General features: G+C 40.2%; 1 protein-coding gene across 1 annotated transcript in view; it reads left to right on the top strand.

The window, feature by feature from the left end:
- The window catches only part of NUP93 (nucleoporin 93), a 76,413-nt gene that overhangs the window by 836 nt on the left and 57,376 nt on the right, over nt 1-18,201 (top strand). Inside the window, exons 2-3 of the mRNA XM_084215114.1 lie at nt 4,671-4,884; nt 5,667-5,784. Of these exons, the coding sequence (XP_084071240.1) occupies nt 4,706-4,884; nt 5,667-5,784 (297 nt within the window). The 5' untranslated portion in view covers nt 4,671-4,705. The remainder of the gene's footprint in view (nt 1-4,670; nt 4,885-5,666; nt 5,785-18,201) is intronic.

Genomic DNA, 18,201 nt, shown 5'->3' with positions numbered 1-18,201 from the left:
GTTCTGACAATGAGTCCCACTCTGGTTTTGCTGTAGGACCCCTTCAGATACTGGAAGAATGTATGAACAGTGAGTGGAAGAGCTGGAATTAAAGTCCAGGTGCAAAGAAGGACTGCTTCTCTTCTGCAATTTGGTCATGCTGGTCTGGGGACAGTAATTATGGCATGGAGAGCTAAGATGATAGTGAGCCAGGGACACCAGTTCCTGTGTGCTTTAGTGCTATTTCACTTATGTTGTGTCTTAAAAAGTTTTCCTATTCCTTGGGAAAACTTACAAATAGAAAAAGCGTAATATTGCATGGAAGAATGTATCTGATTCTGTCATCTAAATCCATAAAGTTTCTGTGGTGCAGCTATGACGGGAAGTTCAGTGGGGGGTGGAGGATATGAGTTTTCATGTAAGGAACTCAAAATAATGAACCAGATGCTCCATCTAATGAAGGTCAGTTTGCCACTCTGTACAAGTTATTCCCCTGCTCAGTTGAGTGCTCAAAATAAAGGCTAAGTTTTTGGAAAAGAGGGAACATGGTAATATGGCAAAACTAATAGCTGAGTCAATTAATTCAGAGGAGTGGGGACTTGAGACCATGATGGGGAATTTATAGCAGATAAAAGGAAGTGTTGACAAATGTGTGCTAGTGTGTTTTGGTAGAAATCACTTCAAATGCCTACTCTTCAGGTCCACTTTAAATAAAGAAGAGTGTAGACAAGTGTTGTGTGCCCTTCCTTGTCCTTTCTTACAGTGCAAGTACACGTAACCCAATGTTACTGCCTTTAAAACTTTGAAAAAAAAATTTTTGTTCAACATGCCTACTGTAAGGGCTCTCTGGGACCATAAGAAGATTGGACTTTCACCTATCTACCTACAAATGAGATGAAGAAGAAAATATGCAGGACTGAAAGCCTTTCTGTAGGAGGCAGAGGAGCATTAATGGATCAGTGGTAGAAGAAACAAGATTATTGTTTCAAAGGTTGTTGTGTGATCTATTCAGGATTTTCCGGCATCTGCCTTTTGTTGCAGGAGGAGCAGGCTGTTGTACCAGATGGGGTACCAATACAGGCTGAAGCTTTTAGGTATTTTTAAGGTGGCCTGTTGTGATTTTATCTGGGTTTAGTGTAGTTAGGGTGTGGAAGCTTTCCCCGTTAGGTTTGATAAACATTATTGTGTTTTAGGGACAAGGGGATGGTGTGCTGAAAGTGTGCAGCAGATATTTGGGTTGTACAATTGTCCACCTGCTCTTTGATTATTATCTCTGTGTTTCTCAGTCACTTCCTCTGTGTGTAACACAGAGATTACATTGCTGACTTGTTCTCTGAAATGTCTGGATATCTGCTTATGCCATGTGCCATGTGGGAGCTGGGTATTACTGCTGCTGCTCAGACAGAATTCCCCAGGCCTGCAAAATGGACCTTTTACTTATTCATATTTAGCTTAGTACACAGAAGCTGCTCCACTCTCTGTAGCAGCCCAGCCTTGGAGGCTGTCAAAAAAGCACTTTTTACTCAGATCTTGGCTGTAGGAAGTAGAGTATTGCTGGCTTGCTCTTACTACTTGTGCTCTTGTGTTTTCTTTCCACAAGAAGCTGATCCTGACTCATCCAGACTGGGTCTCTTGAGCACTTTGAGGTGGGAGCCTCTTTGGGAAGCCAACACTGGATTTCTTCCTTTTTCTCTCCTGTTTTGAAGAATCTTTTGCAACTTGTGGAATTCTTGCTTCATCAGCTACTCTGAATGTAGTGGGTGAGGCTTTCCTTCTCCTGTGACATCTTCTTCCTTTCTTTTTCCCAGAGCACTGGAAAACTGTCATTTTTTTTACTGTTTCTCAGAGTTAATTGTTTAGTTGACACAAACCCTTTCAATGTGTGAAGTACAGCAGATACTTGCACATGCGTTGGAGTATTTCAGTTTTGTGTATTTCTGAATCAAGTACAGTAAAATGTTCATCATGGCCGTATTTGGAGTAGAATAGTTACAGTTTTCTTCCTAAGCTAGCACTGTAGTGCTCTTGAGGAGTTTTTAGTGGGTTTTAGGTAAGAAATTATCGACTATAATCAGTCTGAATATACTTAAGAAACCTGTCATCTTTTCTGTTTTCTTTGTGGCTCAAACTTAGTCTATACAATATATAGTGCTTATGTGTGGTTCTAAATGTTGGGGAAATTAAACTGGGGTTTAATGGAATTGTGGTCTAATGCAGCAACTTCTATTGATAAGTCATCAAAGTAGTTTTACAGAAGAGCTTTTTCAGTCCTGGCTTTTAGCCCAAGGTCAATGTGGTTTCACTGAAGTTAATACAATTTCTGAAGCATTTTCTTTCTCTTAGGTATTGGTTGTTGCTCCTTCCCCAGCCAGACATGAAAATCTGCCCTCACTGTGCTCGTTGCTGTGGAAGCAGTTTCCATCTTGCACAGCAGCATGAAGAGTCAGTCTGCAGACTCTTAAATGCAGTAAATTCTGTCAGGGTGGAGACAAAGTTGTTTGTGCTGTTATGAATATATGAATATTCAGTCTAAATGTTTGAATTCTGTCACTTAGAAAAAGCTGTTTAGCGTTGACTCTCTGAGTTTTATGTTGCTTCCAGTGCTTGATTATAAGCACAGGTACTTTAACTTGCTCCAAAATAATCAGTTTATTCCATATTTGCTGAATGGGGTTCAGTCTCACAGAGTTGCTGCAGTTGTCCTACACAGGCAAACTTATGTGACAGACCTTACATGGTAATTAACAGGGTGTGTGCAGGTAAAAAGTGCAGGTTTTGGTGCAGTTCTGTAGCACTGATTTTTCGTGCTTTTGGTTTCAGCAGTCTGAGAAGTTGGTGCTTCTTAAGCTCCCAGCTTTTTATCTTGGTAATGAAAAGAGGAAGTGAACCAGATCGGATCAAATCAAGCTGATGTCTGTGTTGCTCTCACAGCCACTGCTCCTGGAGGATCTCATCAGTCTTTGAACATGCAGGAGTGTGGCTGTTCTGGTCAGTGTCTGCCAACAGAAGCTGTTCCTGGCAGGGGTGCATCTGAGTTATTGCAAGTAAACACTGGGAAGATGTTCTGTACTGCATTGCAGGGCATGAAACTGCTTATTTCCACCCTCCTCCTCCCCGTTCACTCCATCTCCGTGGCACACTGATGTGTTCAAACAGATCCGGTCTCTGCTATCTCACCTGATTAACAAGTCATTGCAAATACAATCATTCCCTCCCCCAGCTTTCCTGAAGTGTGTTGTGAAATTCTCCATTCCTGGATGCTGCTGTTAGGGTTTGTCCTGGCACCCAGGCAGGAGGATTTCTCTCTCAAACTGCATATGTCTGAATGAATCATCATGCAGTGCTTTTAAATCATTTGTCCAGACAGAGGAGAGTGCTGCTACTGCTGCTGGTAGTAGTACTTGGGAATGGTGGTAAGACTGTGAGACCATGAGGAACGTTCAAATTCTACTGTAAAATTGCTTTGGTATGGTGGAGGAGTACAAAGAAATACTTGAATTGCAAGCTATTGATTTGTAAAAATCCCTGTTTTCTTCTTAGGGGGCTTCCTTGAACCAGATAGTGTTCACTGATTTTATTTTTTAATAAATGATAAACAGTTGGAGTTAATGCTTGACATCTGGTTTCTCTTATTTCATCCCAGGCCCTCTGGGTTTGGGTGCAAAAGGTATGAGAGAGGGACTGTACTGAAGATTTCCATCTCTGTGGTACCATTCAGCACCACAGATTTCTGTGATCTTCTGTGGCTTTACAGAGTTGCCTGGTGCTTATTTCTTGTAGCTGGTTTAGCTGCAAACCATGATTTGGTGTGTGAAATTGAGGTTTTGGGTTTCATATTTTGTTAAAGTGGACACCATTGCAGCTACATGTCTTTTCCCATAGTGATACCAAGCATGTATGCTTTTGTCCTTTCTGTAAAAATAACAGGCTTCATTCTGAATTTGGAGCTGCATGATGCATTTAATGCATCTTCTGTTACAGCCCTTGCCTTGTGCTTTAGCTTCTTTAATTATTCTGTCACTGAGTCAATGCAACAAATTCTCACACAGCTAAAACTTCCTGCAGGCATTGAATTTAGACACAGCTCTTCTAAACTGGAAGAACATGAACTTACTTTTTTTGGCTGGGGGTTAATGACATATGGAGCAACACATTTTAACAGCCAGCAAGTTATGGCTGTCTATGTGCATGTATAGCTCAACTGTTTTGCTGCTAATTTATCTTCATGTTTATGTGTGTTTTCAGCCCACATATATTCCTGTGCTTGCACATGTATGCATCTTTCTTCATAATAGATAGGAATATAGAATCATAGAATGGGAAGAAACCCATGGGGATCACGGAGTCCAGCTCTCCAAGCAATCTATTCATGTGTGTATGCAAGTAGTTTATAGTGAAATTAACATCAAATTCTTCACAGGGACTTCTCTCCTTTCACCCTCCTTTGTTTTAAGGCAAAATATGAACTGTGATATGACGTCTGCATCCCACTTCTGACAGGTCTATGGACTGTAGTCTTGCAAGGGAAAACTCTCTGAGACCACTTGAAAAGATTTCCTTGATGTTTAATGCCTGGGGAGGACAGACAGTATATCCTGTTTGAGAAGACCTGCTCTTGCTGGTCTGTCTGTGACCCCACAAGCATAGAAACTGTTTATACCTGAGCAAGAATTTTCCCTTTTCCCCTGAAGGTTTCTGTGCGTCTCGAGGGAAACCTGCAGTCGAGATGGACACGGACGGCTTTGGAGAGCTGCTGCAGCAGGCAGAGCAGCTGGCAGCCGAGACAGAGGGGATCTCGGAGCTGCCGCACGTGGAACGCAACCTGCAGGAGATCCAGCAGGCCGGGGAGCGCCTGCGCTCCCGCACCCTGACCCGCACCTCCCAGGAGACCGCCGACGTCAAGGCGTAAGTATGGAGCGCTGGCCCTGGAGACTCTGCACAGGGGTTTGGTGTCCAGCACGGGGGGAGCCCTGCTGGGAGAAATAGAATGATGTAGGGGGATAAAATATAAGAAAATGAAGATAGTGTAGAAAGTAATCTTACCCCTAAGGAGTTGCAGCTGGGCCAGTTATCAAAGATTAGGAGCAGGCCTGACTTTTGCAGGCCATTGCTGTAACTACTGGGTGCTTTGTGAAGAGGAAAGAGTCAGTGCTCTGAGGAGCAGCCCAGGAGAAAACACCAAGAAGGTATGGAACTTTTGTGATAAGGAGACAACAGTATGGAACCCCTGCAATAAGATGACAACAGAATGACTGTAAAGTTTGTGTTCCTTTTTTTTTAACTTCCAACCTTTCTCCTGCTTCCAAAAAAACAACAGGATATTTGAAGGGTTTATCTGATGAGCTACTATTCTTGATTTTGGATGCTAAAGCTAAAAAGTGCAGTACCTTGTTGCTGCTGCTGCTTGATGTTTACCAACACAGTCTACGTTTTTTTCTGTTTGGAAGGATTTGGCACCTGTGCAGCACTGCAGTGGAACAGCAGAAAGACTTCAGCAGGGCTGAGGTGTTTGCATAGACACGTAGGGCTGTTCAGAGTTTGGTTCTTTGCAGTTCTTGTAACATGTCTGGGAGCACTGTCTGTATGTGGCGCTGTCTGTACGTGACCTAAATATTGGCAATGAGTCTGGGTTTAGAGTTCTGTCTGTTCAATACTAATTTCATATCTGTACAATTTCTTCCTTATAGATCGGTTCTTCTTGGGTCTAGAGGGCTTGATATATCCCACATTTCTCAGAGACTCGAGAGTCTAAGTGCAGCCACTACATTTGAGCCTCTTGAACCTGTGAAGGACACTGACATCCAGGTAGGGAAATTTCTGACATACGAATTATACTGCCCTTGCCGCTGCCCTTCCTGTGTTGTGGTGCAGAGCTGTTCTAAGGCTTCTGTGGAGATCATCTTGCTCTCTATTTAATTCACTGGCTAGAGGAAGTATAGAGGGGAGATGCTGCTTTCAATGCTGAAAGATGTTTGAGTTAGCCATGAGAAGCAGCATTAAGTACCAAGATAACAGAAGTATTTTAAGTTCCAGATTCTTGCTGAAGTCAAGAGGAACTAGGTACATACTCCCTTTGTGGACCTGTCTCTGTTGGCCTTGCAAGCCTAAATTGTTCAGGGGCACCTCTCTCATAGTTTTGAAACCTTTTTTATGTCTGATTGGAAAAACACATGGAACCACTTTTGAGGCAATTTTGACGTGTTGGAATAGAGGGCATTTAAGTCAACAATCAAAAGAGGTGAGTATAGCTTTTTTCTTTCACTGTATCACAGATGTCATAACCTTGTCTTGGTGATGGACTAAATTTGCTGTGGTTCAAATGCTTTACCAGATGATTTTATCCTGTAAACAAGTTTCCTGTAAATTTTCTCTGGGTGTCTTAGAAATTATTGTGACCCATCTAATTTTGCTTTCTGATCATTGCCTGCCCTTGTAGGATATCTTCACGATGAAACCTGCAATATTCATTACTCAGTTAAGAGCTAGTAGTGGAATTGGTGTTGTGGGTTGCATTGAAGGTAACAGTCTGAATTACAAAATTAATCATTTTGAAGTTCATCTTTTCTCTCCTTTCTGGCAGATGGCTCGCTTATGAGGGTCAGAAGAGTGGTAAGCTCTTCTTTCTTTTTTTGCAGAAGTAGTATGCTAAACTACTTAACTTCAGGAGGGGAAGTGAGGCAGGTGAAATTACCCCATTTATCTAATGTACGTTTTAGTTTTGCATTTGGTGCCATCCATTTTGGGTGCAGGGCCCTTAGCTGAATTTCATGCTAGTGTTAGGAGCCCTGTGGTCTCCTGTCTTCAGGCAGTCTTATTTAAGCCCAGTTTTCTAAGGCCTCTCTTTCACTAAAGATTAGTACTCTCTGGAGGCTTTATATGTTGCTTGATCATAGAGTGAGAGCTCTAAACCACTGGCGTTGTTCACTTTCTGTCTTTTCTCATTTTATCCCTTTGCCCCGATTTCTGATGTTGTTGTCTTTCTAATTGGTGATGTTAAACTTGGTATGTGTCTTTCTTGACCTCATTCTGTCTAGATTTTTTTCAACAACTCTTGCCTCTTCTTTGTTTTTCTTTCTTTTTTTTTTTTTTTTTTTTACTACTGCTGTTAATTCTTTGATTTCTCCAGTTTTTCTTTTCTGTTTTAAGAAGAATTGTATTGTAGATTCTCAAGCCCAGAAGTAGTAGAGCACTTGACTCTTTGGAGCTGAGATTTGTGGCTCATGAGAAAATGGATGTGATTGCATAATAATCATATTTTATATTATTGCTGGTTACCTAACTAAAATATGAAGATTTTTCTTCTTTCTTAATTATACCAGATCTCAAGGCCTTATTTGAAATGATGATTCTGGTATATTCTGGCAGTGATCTTGATATGTTTTCTTATCTCTAGTACCTTTTTTTAGTTGCCCTTGTCAATATTTGAATGTATCCTCCTGTTCAGGAGAAGCTCCAAATTTAACTTAAAATCAGTGGTTAGTTGCAAATCATTGTGTTTAGATGGCCAAATCAGCCAATGCAATTCCGTGCTTTCTTCAGGAAAACAGCTAAAAAGTACAAATGAGAAACAGGATTAAAATCAATAATTTAAATCAAAGTTCCATGTTTGCTGTGTTGAATCATGATTAACACTAGTGATTTAATCACTGATCACTTCAGCAACTCATCTCTGAGGCCTAATATTGTATGCTTTGAGTCTTACATTTTTTTTGCAGGTCATGTGCAGAAAACATTCATAGTCAATTAGCTAAAAGTGATTTGCAAGGGGAAGGATGGTAAGGTACTCCAGATCATCTTGGAGGCACGTGAGCCGAGTGTCAGTTTTAAATGTTTTGTCCTTGCTTGTTTTTGCAGTTAATAGGTGCAGAACATCATCCTCTGCTCTGAGGATATTTGCAGTCACATCTCAAGCTGTCTGGCTGTGGTCTGTACCTGAAAGTTACTTGCATAGACGAGGGACAACTCTCTGTACCTATCTGTAGGTTCTGGTATACAGTCATCAACTCTTTTAGAACAGTTTTTATTAAGTTTTTGTTAGTCATGTAAGAGGACCTTTGTGTTAAACACGGCGGATAGTCCTCTAATTACCTCTGTTAATCAAGAAGGTCTTAAAATTATTTGATGCTTTAGATGAAGATGTGCTACAAAAGTTTTTTTTCTATGTTACTTTTTCTTACACCTCCTGATGATTGTTGGGATTTCTCATCCTTGTTCCTAGATTCTTTCTTAAGCCTTCTTCAGATGTGTTGTGTTGTGTTTGTGTTTGTTGTAGGCTCAACTGTCCTTCCTCAGACCTGTCTTTTCCTCATGCTCAACACACACTCACAACCCTGTGTAGTTTGCAGTAAGTTTATTTAACCTGAGACCCCATCTGAAACTTGTCATTTGTAGATTCTTTAACACTTCAATTATTCTTGTCTGTGTGGTTCCTCATATCTGTCCCTTAATCTTTAGTTTGAGCATGTATCTGTTCATAAATACTTTACATCATTACTTAGCATCATTTCCCAAAGAGATTTTTTGGGGGTGAGCACCTGAGACTGGAGGTCTGTGTCCTCTTTGCAGAGGTGGTGGGGCTGCATTGGTGCAGCCTCTGTGCACCACTGCAAGGAGAGGGTGGTGGATATGGGCACTTGTGCCAGAGGCACAGACCTAATGCATAGCCTTTGCTGACTGTTGCAGTTGTGTGCCGGCTACAAATATAATTAAATCTTTATTGTTTGAATTTTAGGGTTCTGCTGACTTTTAAATTCTAGCGAAGCTCTTACAGCATGAAAATACTCTTCAGACTTTCTGCCATGTGTTCCTACGTCACTCCTTTGCATCTAGAGATTTCTCTGGCAGTTTGCTTGAGCTTTCCCTTCATTCTTACTTAAAGCATTTATTTATTGTCTCTGTTCCTTCTTCCATTGCAGTCTGTTCTAGCAGCCTGTGGGAGGCCAGCACAGAGAGATACGCTAGAATCCAATCTCTCAAATGATGGCAATCAGCGCTGCAGAAGGAGAATGCCAGGAAATACCCTATTTGTTATGGAGAGAGTAAAACAGCAAGAAAAATTAGAGGGGAGCATCCTAGGGCATGAAGTCCCAGGATGCTGGTGCAAGACTCTCAGAAAGTGCTAAGAGAATCTAGGAATTAACCTTAATAGAAGTCTCAGCTTGGGTTAACAAGCAGGAGGGACTTTCTGTACAGAGTCTCTTTAAATGGTACTCTATAGTGCTGACTAAAAAGTGCACCAAATTGCAGCTCAATTAATTATCTGAATTATTTATCAGTTGTAAAATGTAGATTGCTTGCACATAAAAGGGTTGTGAGTCCAGGAAATGTCTCCCACTAGAGCAGTAGGCCGGGAAGATTATGTAAAAGATTCTAGGCTTGCCATTAAATTATAAGAATTTGTATTTTTCCTCTCTCATTTCAAAGTTTATGTTTTTAAATTGCATACAGAACAGCAAGCACTTCTCACAGTAAATCCATTTTACAATAATTCTTATAGCAGGAGTTTATAAAGATCAAGATTTTTCTAAATTGTCAAAATGCCCTATTTTGTCAAAATCTTTTCAAAACTGAATGTATTAGTAAAGTGCTTGTTGATATCATATTCAGCATGTATTTATGTGCTTGGGTCTTTTTGTTTGTTTTGTTTTGGCTTTTAAAAATCCAAGGAGAGGCTAGATCATGCAAATCTGTATCCCAAAGATGGGTTATAGGAATATAAACATAACATTGCCATTCTGTTCAGAAAAGGTATTTCTTCACTCTTCCAAAGATGCAAACTATGATGTCCTCTTCAATGAGTACTGTCATGGCAGATCCTCTCTCAGGTTGCAGTAATGGCAGCCAGAGGAGGAATCATGCCAAAACTGTGGGGAGGCTGTGCTATTGTAAGGTGAGAGGTGGGACCTGGCCCCAGCACTTGTGCTGTTTGGTTTATGTGTGGAGGTCAGAGATTCAGTGCTGCTCTTTCAAACTGATTTTTGGGGTACCAGGTAGGAGTTGGCAGGAGTGAATCAGGCCCTGATCTAGCAACTAAGACCATTTGACTGTTACAATGTATGTTATGCTTTACTATGGGCTTTTTATTTTGAACATGTCACTGGGCATGATCCTAGATTTGGACCCCTTTATGCTTGTTTTGAAAAATAAAAGCCCAGGGTCATGGTGGTAATTTAAAAGATGGCTTTGCTCTCATTTTTCTGGCTCAGTCCAGCTCTGTGCAGATTTGTGAAATGAATGCTAGAAGGAGACATAAGCTCTCCTTGCATGCATTGCTTATCTGCTTAGAAAGTTTGAGGTGAAGGCCTAGCTCCATTACACTGAAGGAAAATTTTGTTGAATGATCTCATTTGTACAAGTTTCACCTTGGCCTTCTGACCTAGGCACAACTGAAATGAAAGGTTGCCTACTAGGGTTTGCTCTTGATTTCTGGGTGTGGATATTCAGAGTATTGACTGAGTAGCTCTCTGGAGGCCCAGATACAGAAATAAGAGCTTTTATCTAAATGAGGGCAGAGGGTTAGACTGAAATCCCTCTGAGTGGCATGAGAGACAGAGTGAAATAAAGTATCTGGGGTATTTTGAAGCTTTTCAAAGTACTGTAAATAGGTTTTGTATCAAAGGTAGCTTTAACTTCTGCTTTAGTGCTCATAGAATCTGGGTCCCAGGATGCTCTCCCCAGCCCTGTGTGTTCTGTTTGTGTGTATGTATGTATGTGTATGACTCGTAATTTAAAAATTCTTACTCTGACATCAGGTACTGCAAGGGTGCATTATTCAACAATTGAGCTCTTATTGCTATTTTATGTTACCATTTGTGATATACTTTGTGGTATCTGCTAGAATAATAGCAAAGCCTGTGGTAATCTACTAGAGTGTGACTAAAATCAGAGTTTATAAATGGAAATGCTGACACAACCTTAAAGGGCCAACCTCAAGTGCTGTTCACCATCCATTGTTTGCATTAGCTTAGCTTGAAAATGCATTTTTCCTTTTGCAGATTTTGTCCTTTCTCATTTGCCAGACATTGATTTCTCCCCCCGCCCCCAAGTCCTTCAGTTCTAATGGAGCTTGAAATTAAGGTGGCTTCATTTTTCTGTCACTTCCTTTTCACCCTAATCAATGATGCCAGCACAGCTGTGTGGACCTTTTAACCATTGCAGAGCCATGGTGGTGAATGCAAGAGGACAACCTTTGACCTTGGTTTTTTTTTAGGGTTGGTCATTAGCTGTTGGTTTCTTTGCATTCCTGCAGTCCAACTGAAAATTACTATTTCTGATCATAGTTGGGAATTCTTTAAAAACTATAAAAATGTTTGGCTCCAAAAATGCCTCTCTTCAAAGGTTCTTAGAAGTAATTTTTTAGTCCTCCCTTAACTAGTGCATCTGGTATCAAACCCTGCTTTCTTCTTTGCCTAGGCTGTCTCACTGATTGCATTCAGGATTTTAGCCTTAATGTACATGTTTAGGTGTGTAAATCAAGACTATAAATATCCTGGTAATTAAATGTGGCCGGAAGCAGTTTGCACACAATTAAAGAAAGCAGTGGTGAGGAATGAATGAGTATTTTGACATGCAGCAAATGGAGCCAAGGATTGTGGACCTTGGAAATATAAATTACAGAAACTTACTCAGCTCATCTCTGCTGTGTTTGATGTCTCCTTCAGCCTGCTTGTGCTCTCTGCTGGCTGACATGGCTGGGGCAGCTCACAGGCCTGGCAAAGCAGCCAGGGGATCAGTGTCCTGTCTGCCACCTCCCTGACACTGACAGCCTCCCAGGGCCCCTCTGATGGGACAGGCTGGCCCAGAGCCTCCCAAGGCCTGTGCTGGTTAAAGGATGCCCTGGGAAGTACCAAGCTGTGTTTAGGTTGGGATGTGACTGAGGTTTAAGAATTCAGGCTCCTCTATTTTATAGCCAGAATGGAGTTTTGGGGTCTGTTTTGGTTTTAAGTTAAAAGGAAGAAAACTCAACAAAACCAAAACACCCCCTTTGTTTTGGTGCTAGGTAGGTGAGTGACTAACACTAGAGGAAAAAAAGCCCAAAACATTGGGATTTTTTTTTTTTTTTTTTGCTTGTCACTTTCTCCCTCATGTTTGTAATTTACAATTTTCTCTAGTTTTCGTTACTGCTTTAGTGGCATGGTTTAGTGCAGTTTTAAATGACCCTGGCTTTATTAACCTTAAAATTAAATATGTATATCCCCAAAAAACCCAAACCATGGTGCCTTTAATAGAATAGTAGAATACTCAGATGTTTCATTAGTTGGCCAAATTACAGTCATTCAGTAAATATTCTGATAGTGAATTATTTTAAATTTTGTTTATTTGCTTGGTTGCATGCTAATTGGAGTAGTTATGTGGTGATCTTCCAGTTCATCATGGTTCTGATGATGAATTCCTAACCTTGAGGGGTTGGGAACAGGGAGAGAAGATACATGATCTGCCTTTCTCTTTCATTGTGGGTAAATAAGAGGGTAGAAAAGATAGTTCAGAACTTTATGCTAATGCAAGGTCATGAGATGGAAAAATTGGGAACTGCTTCTAGTAGCTTTATTTATTGATCTATTTAAATTTGCTATGTCCTGGCACATTTCACATTTCCTGTCTGTTTAATCCAGATACGTTCTTTGCATCTCAAATCAGGACAACTGTAAACTTTTAATAAGTGTTTTTGTAACAGATACTTCAAACATCTTTAAACATAACAGATTTTGAGTCATAATGCTTGACTTCATTCCCCCTACCCTGTTTTTCTTCTTTTGCCATGTGGCTCTGCCCTTGTTTGAAAATGGTTCCAATTTCTAATTGAATGTTAACTTGTATTCCTGTGAAGGAGCAAATACAGTATATAAAGACAGTTTGGATGTCACATATCCAAAATACAGCCTCTCCTGTGCTGAGGTGTAGACATCTCCACTTCTCTTGGTAGCAGTGCTGGATCCTTTCATAGCTGGAACTCAGGAGCCAACCTGGGTGTGAGGATCTGAGGCAGAATTTCACCAACGCCCTGCTTGTAGCAATGTTACTGTTGCAAGTACTGTGGGATCATTAATGACTTCCAGGATCTGTGTTGCATCTGACCAGGAGGATGTAATTTCTGGCAGTGTGGTACCTCTTAGTGTCATGCTGTCCCATTAATTTAGTGCTTGCTGAGGGCTTGTATTGGCTACTGACCTAGGCTGTGTGTGCTCAGCATGTGCAAATGAACTGTTGGAATTGGTGTTTTCATGGTGCAGGAAAAATTTAGTAGAATGGTTTCAACTCTGTTTATACAGATTGGTGAGAAGAAGCAATGCTGAGATGCAACCTGGCAATTTGCCCCTTCCTCTAATCATGTGATAGAGCACTTATTTGGATTAAAAAAATGGTTTTATTTATTTATTTGAGGCTCAAATGTAGCTTTTGCAAAGCATAACTCCTGTTATGTTTTGTAATGTTTTTTAAATCATTACAAATGATGCATAGACCTTACAGGAGAGGATTTGGAGTTTTCCAGTACCTTTATTATAGCTCTGAAATGAAAGATTTGCAGGGCTGTGCTGGAATTTCAAAGTGGAACCGATTATACGCAGAAGTGAACCTGGTTCATAGATGTTGCATTTAAGGAAAAAAAAAAAAAAGTTGTCAAAAATTACCAGGAAGATAAATGAGATTTCTAATACATGAACAGCATTTTGTATGGTAGCAGTATAAGACCATAATTTGGAGGGGAAGAGTAATTATTTTTTACATATTTATTTTTAAAGCAATCCAGTTTTCTTAGTGGACCTTGGGATGACCTTCTAGTGCCTCTGTGGAAATTGGAAATGGAAGCTCCTGGCTTTGGGAAGCCCTGCTCACAGCCATACAGAGGTTTTGTTGAGGGGACTTCTCACTCTCTGCAGGAGCTTTCAGTCCCAGTGTTGCAGTGGGTTAATGGAGTTAAGCCATAGGTGTGGAATTGAAAAATTAACATTTACCTATTTAAATCAATATGGCTTTTTAACACTTCAGTTTCTTTCTCCTCTCTTTCAGAAGTTTCCCAAGTGCAGTAGGAAGAAAAGAATTTTGATCTGCAGCAAACTTGTCTGAAATGAGACAAGAGGGGCTTGGAGCTGATCTATAAGAGAGATGAAGTTTTTAACTTTCTCCTGAGCTGTTGTTTCTGTAGGCTTTTTTTGCTAGTCTTTATTACATGAGCATTGTCTTGACCATTTTTCTCATTCATCCCTCATGGTGCTGTGAGCAAATCACTCTTCCACAGGGGAAATCTGCATTGTGAGTGGGCCAGACTCTCTTGCTGAACTCCTGTGTTCACAAACAGCATAAAACCCTGGACATTCTGTTTCCAGTGAGGCAGTTCATCAAATCTATTAGGAAAAGCAGCAGCTGCTGCAGCTCTTAACTCCCTCCCCTCCTCTCAAGCCCCCCTCATTTACTCAAGCCTCTTGAAAGTGTTGCTGGACTGATGAATTCCAGTGGGGTTTATTACTGAACCATTTGTGTAATTTGGCAGCCTAGGAAAGGCCACAGGTATATTGTTGTGCATGCCCTCCTCTCCCCTGTCATAATTCGTCAGTTTGACTCCACATCCAAAATCTTAATCCTAGGCATTATCAAGCTTTGGTTTGAAACAGTCACTAAGTGTGACAACTGTTTATCAGTGACTGGGCATCAAACTGTGGATGTATTTAAGCTTCCCCATACAAAACAACAGTCTGAAAATTTGGCAGTTTGCGGAAGAAGTGTTTGGGTTGTGTGCAGGGATGTTTGTTAACTTTTTTTTTTTTTGAGGTCAAAATGAAATTCTTATTCCTGCCAACATATGTTCCTGAAAGAAAGTTGCAGCCTTTTGAGGTAAAACTAAGGATGCATACTTTTGTCTAGCTTATTTAGATTTTTGGAAAAACTTCTGTTCTCACTGTCCCCTGTTTTCTTTCCTGTCCTGTATTTCTCATCTTTCTTCCGCTCTCTTTTTTTTCTTTCTTACTCCAGTTGTGGTCATGCTCTTTTCTTTTCTGCTCTGAATTCATGTATTACCTCCTCCTAGCACTTTACTCTAGTCTCTGCTTTGACACTATTTTGGGTGAAAAATAGCATTTTGTTTACTTTGAGCTAAAATATTACCCTGCTCAAACAAAAAGCAGTTATTGTGAGATGTCTCCTTGGTTTTTCATGCATGTGGAAATGACTGAAAGAAGCTTAAGGAGATAAGCTGGAAATTTTCTATACAATTCCATTATTTGTATCTCAGCAAGCATGTAAGATGCATGGTGCTCCACAGAGGTACCAAAATGCTTATGCATCATTATGAGCCACAGCTAACAAAGCATCTTTTAAATGAATTGCAACAGCATGCTTGATTGTTGCTTGGTAAAAATGGCTTGGAGAAGGTTGGAGAGATTTAGTTTTAAAATAACTTAATAGAGGAATGAAATATGTTGCTAGGTGGTGTGACTGCAGTGGAAGTCTTTCTGGACTTTTTGAGCATAAATTTCTGGACTATGTGTTATCTTCAGTGTCTTCTGTGGGATGGAGGGGGAAGGGGGAGAGAGGTTTTGTCACATGTGGTGTTTTTGAGGGAGCAGAGGGAGGGTTTGCCAGTGTCACACAAGTGCTGTTCAAAGGCTGATCAGTGAGGAAAGGTAAACACCTCAGTGCTTAGTTTCAGTTTCAGCAGCTTTATTAAACTTTATTAAACTTTTTGAATCTTTCAGTTGGCTATCCTAGGATTGATTCAGGGATATGGGATTAGCTGATAGTAAAGTTGTCATGGTTGATTTCTTAGATTGTATTTGGGACACATCTGTTTGGTTGCCTTTACATGCTTCTGTTCAGCACCAGGTAACTCAGAGGAGAAACACGGACAAAGGGGATATCAACTTGCTTTTTTAGGCTTCACCTTGTTCCATAGTGGTTAGAGACTGGTTATCCTGAAGCACAAGGAATAATATTTTTTTCCACAATTTCAGTGTTAAACTCAGCTCTAGGTACTGTCAATATCTATATACGTACTGAGTCAGTTCTTAATCCCATTATGGCTTTGGCTTTGCCATCTTCCTGTGGCAGTAAACTCCACAATCCAATTACAGATTATGTTAAAATTTATTTCCTTTTATTGGTTTTGAGCTTGGCATCCTTTAAATAGACATTGTTTCCTTTTGTTCAGACCTGTACCAACTGGATTTCAAGACCTGCCCTTTCTAGAACACTTCACTTAAAGTACCAGCTCTTACTTGGTTCCTTTTTTTAATGTTACTCATCCCAAGTGTTCCCAGACCATGTCACGTGCTTCTGACAATTCCTTGAGTGTGTCCTGCAGTTTCTCTTTTGAGGGTGTCTGTCCAGCTGACACACTGTTGTTGATAACACCAGTTTGTTTGGTTTTTCTGATAATGATGTTTGGTGTAGCCAAACTCAGTGTGAAGGGCAGAAGTAGTAATCTGTGAGGGATTTGCTCTTAATGTCAGATAAATGGGAGTGCATAGGTGGGAATACTGTACAGTATCATGACAAATCCTTATCTCTAAACACAAGTGAGTAGGATTCTTTGGGCCAGATTCTAGTGTATGAGAAAAGAAATTTCTGAAGAGAATGGGGGAGGAAAAAAACCACAAACCACGTTTCAAATAGATGATAAAACCTGTGTGTTATCTCCAGATCCTCTGAACAGTAATTGATTTTGCCTGCTATGGTTACCATACAGTAACTCTGAAACATTCATTATTTCTTTCCTGCCCCAAGGCTTGTAGCAGAAAACAGCATATTCAAATCCTTTTACTCTGTCTGTTAAGTAGATAGAAAATCCTGAAGGTTTTAATGAATGTGAAATAAGTGCTAGAGCAGTAGTCAAAAGACTAGCCATTGTTTTGACTAAATGAGACTGTGACCATCTTTAACTTGTAGTGAAAGCTAAATGCTGGAAGCTGAATGCAGAGATCCATCTTGCTGTGGAATTACACATTTGAACTCTGTACTCTGGTTTTTCATTTGTTTCTCACAGATCTAACCCTGCTGTATTTCTATTTGTCCCCCTCTATCTTGATTTAATTTTTCCAAGGTTAAAAATGGCTTATCCAGAAAATTTGCAGCTCATTGCTAATGGTAAGAATGTTGATTACTCAACAGATACAGTGAATCAATATCACTTCTCTTATTTTTGTTTTGTTGTTTTACTTGAGGTTTATGTTTTGGCTTCATATTTCCTGGTAAGGTAAAGTATATGACATTGCTGTGCATAATTAGCTAAAGTTATGCTAAATATTTTGTTGTTTGTCTGTGGTATCATACTCCTAGATGCCTTATTCTCTGCCCTTTCTAATGTCCTCTTGTTTTTTTGTTTTCTTTGTCTGAGGAAAATTTTTGGGTTTGTTTTTTTTTTTTTTTTTTTTTTTTTTAATGAATTATGAAAATAAGCACTCAAGGGGGACACCTCCTTTGGCTTGTTGCTGGAGCAGGGGAAGCTGAGCTGGAAAGGATTCCCATCAACTGAAATCTTTGGCTGAGAGATGATGGTGACTTGTCACTCAGTTATATCCCTGTTAGTCACTATAGCAGAATTGTTAGCTTTCTCTTCCTTTTTCCTTATTTCCTCTGATTTACTCTATTTGCTTTTGCCTTGCTTTGACATTTTCTCTCAGGGAAATCTTTCCAGGATGTAAGGGGTGTTAACACTGTGTCTCTTGAAAGCTGTCAGAAGGCAGCTGGGAATCTGCAGGTCTTCCTGCCTCCTGTTGTATGCTGGGTCCGCCAGTCAGCAGGGCTGTGAGAAAAGAGACTGAGGTTTTTGAAGGCTGGATAGTTCTTGCTGATATTTAGGGATGCTGGATTTGGGGAGGAAACATTACATATGAGTCCATGTATCCCCAGGAATGCCAGAAGTTGAATGGCTTTTGTAAAGCATCACCAGGAAAAGAGAAGCAAGTCTTGCTCATCAGTCAGAAATTATTTCTATAATAAATACCCAAAGCTAAACTTTGAGAAATAACATTCTTCTGCAGCAGAATAGCAGAACAGATCTCCTTCCTTCAGGGGGTTGAATCTGCCGTTTGTCTTAGAGGGCAGAATTTAGTTGTTTGTCTCCACTAGATCTGTCTTTTAGTTGTAAGTTTGCTCTGTTTGTCTTAGAAAATTTCTTCCTCAAACTCTTCAGCATGCATTGCCTCTGAAGAAGCTGCTGTAACATTTTCTCTCTCTGAGATGAAATACTAATTTCCAGCCAATATATTATGTATTAGCAATGCATCCTGG

The sequence above is a fragment of the Fringilla coelebs genome, assembly GCF_963513975.1.
Source record: "Fringilla coelebs genome assembly, chromosome: 14".
Taxonomy (NCBI): Eukaryota; Metazoa; Chordata; class Aves; order Passeriformes; family Fringillidae; genus Fringilla; species Fringilla coelebs.
This window is presented reverse-complemented; position numbering and strand designations above follow the sequence as displayed.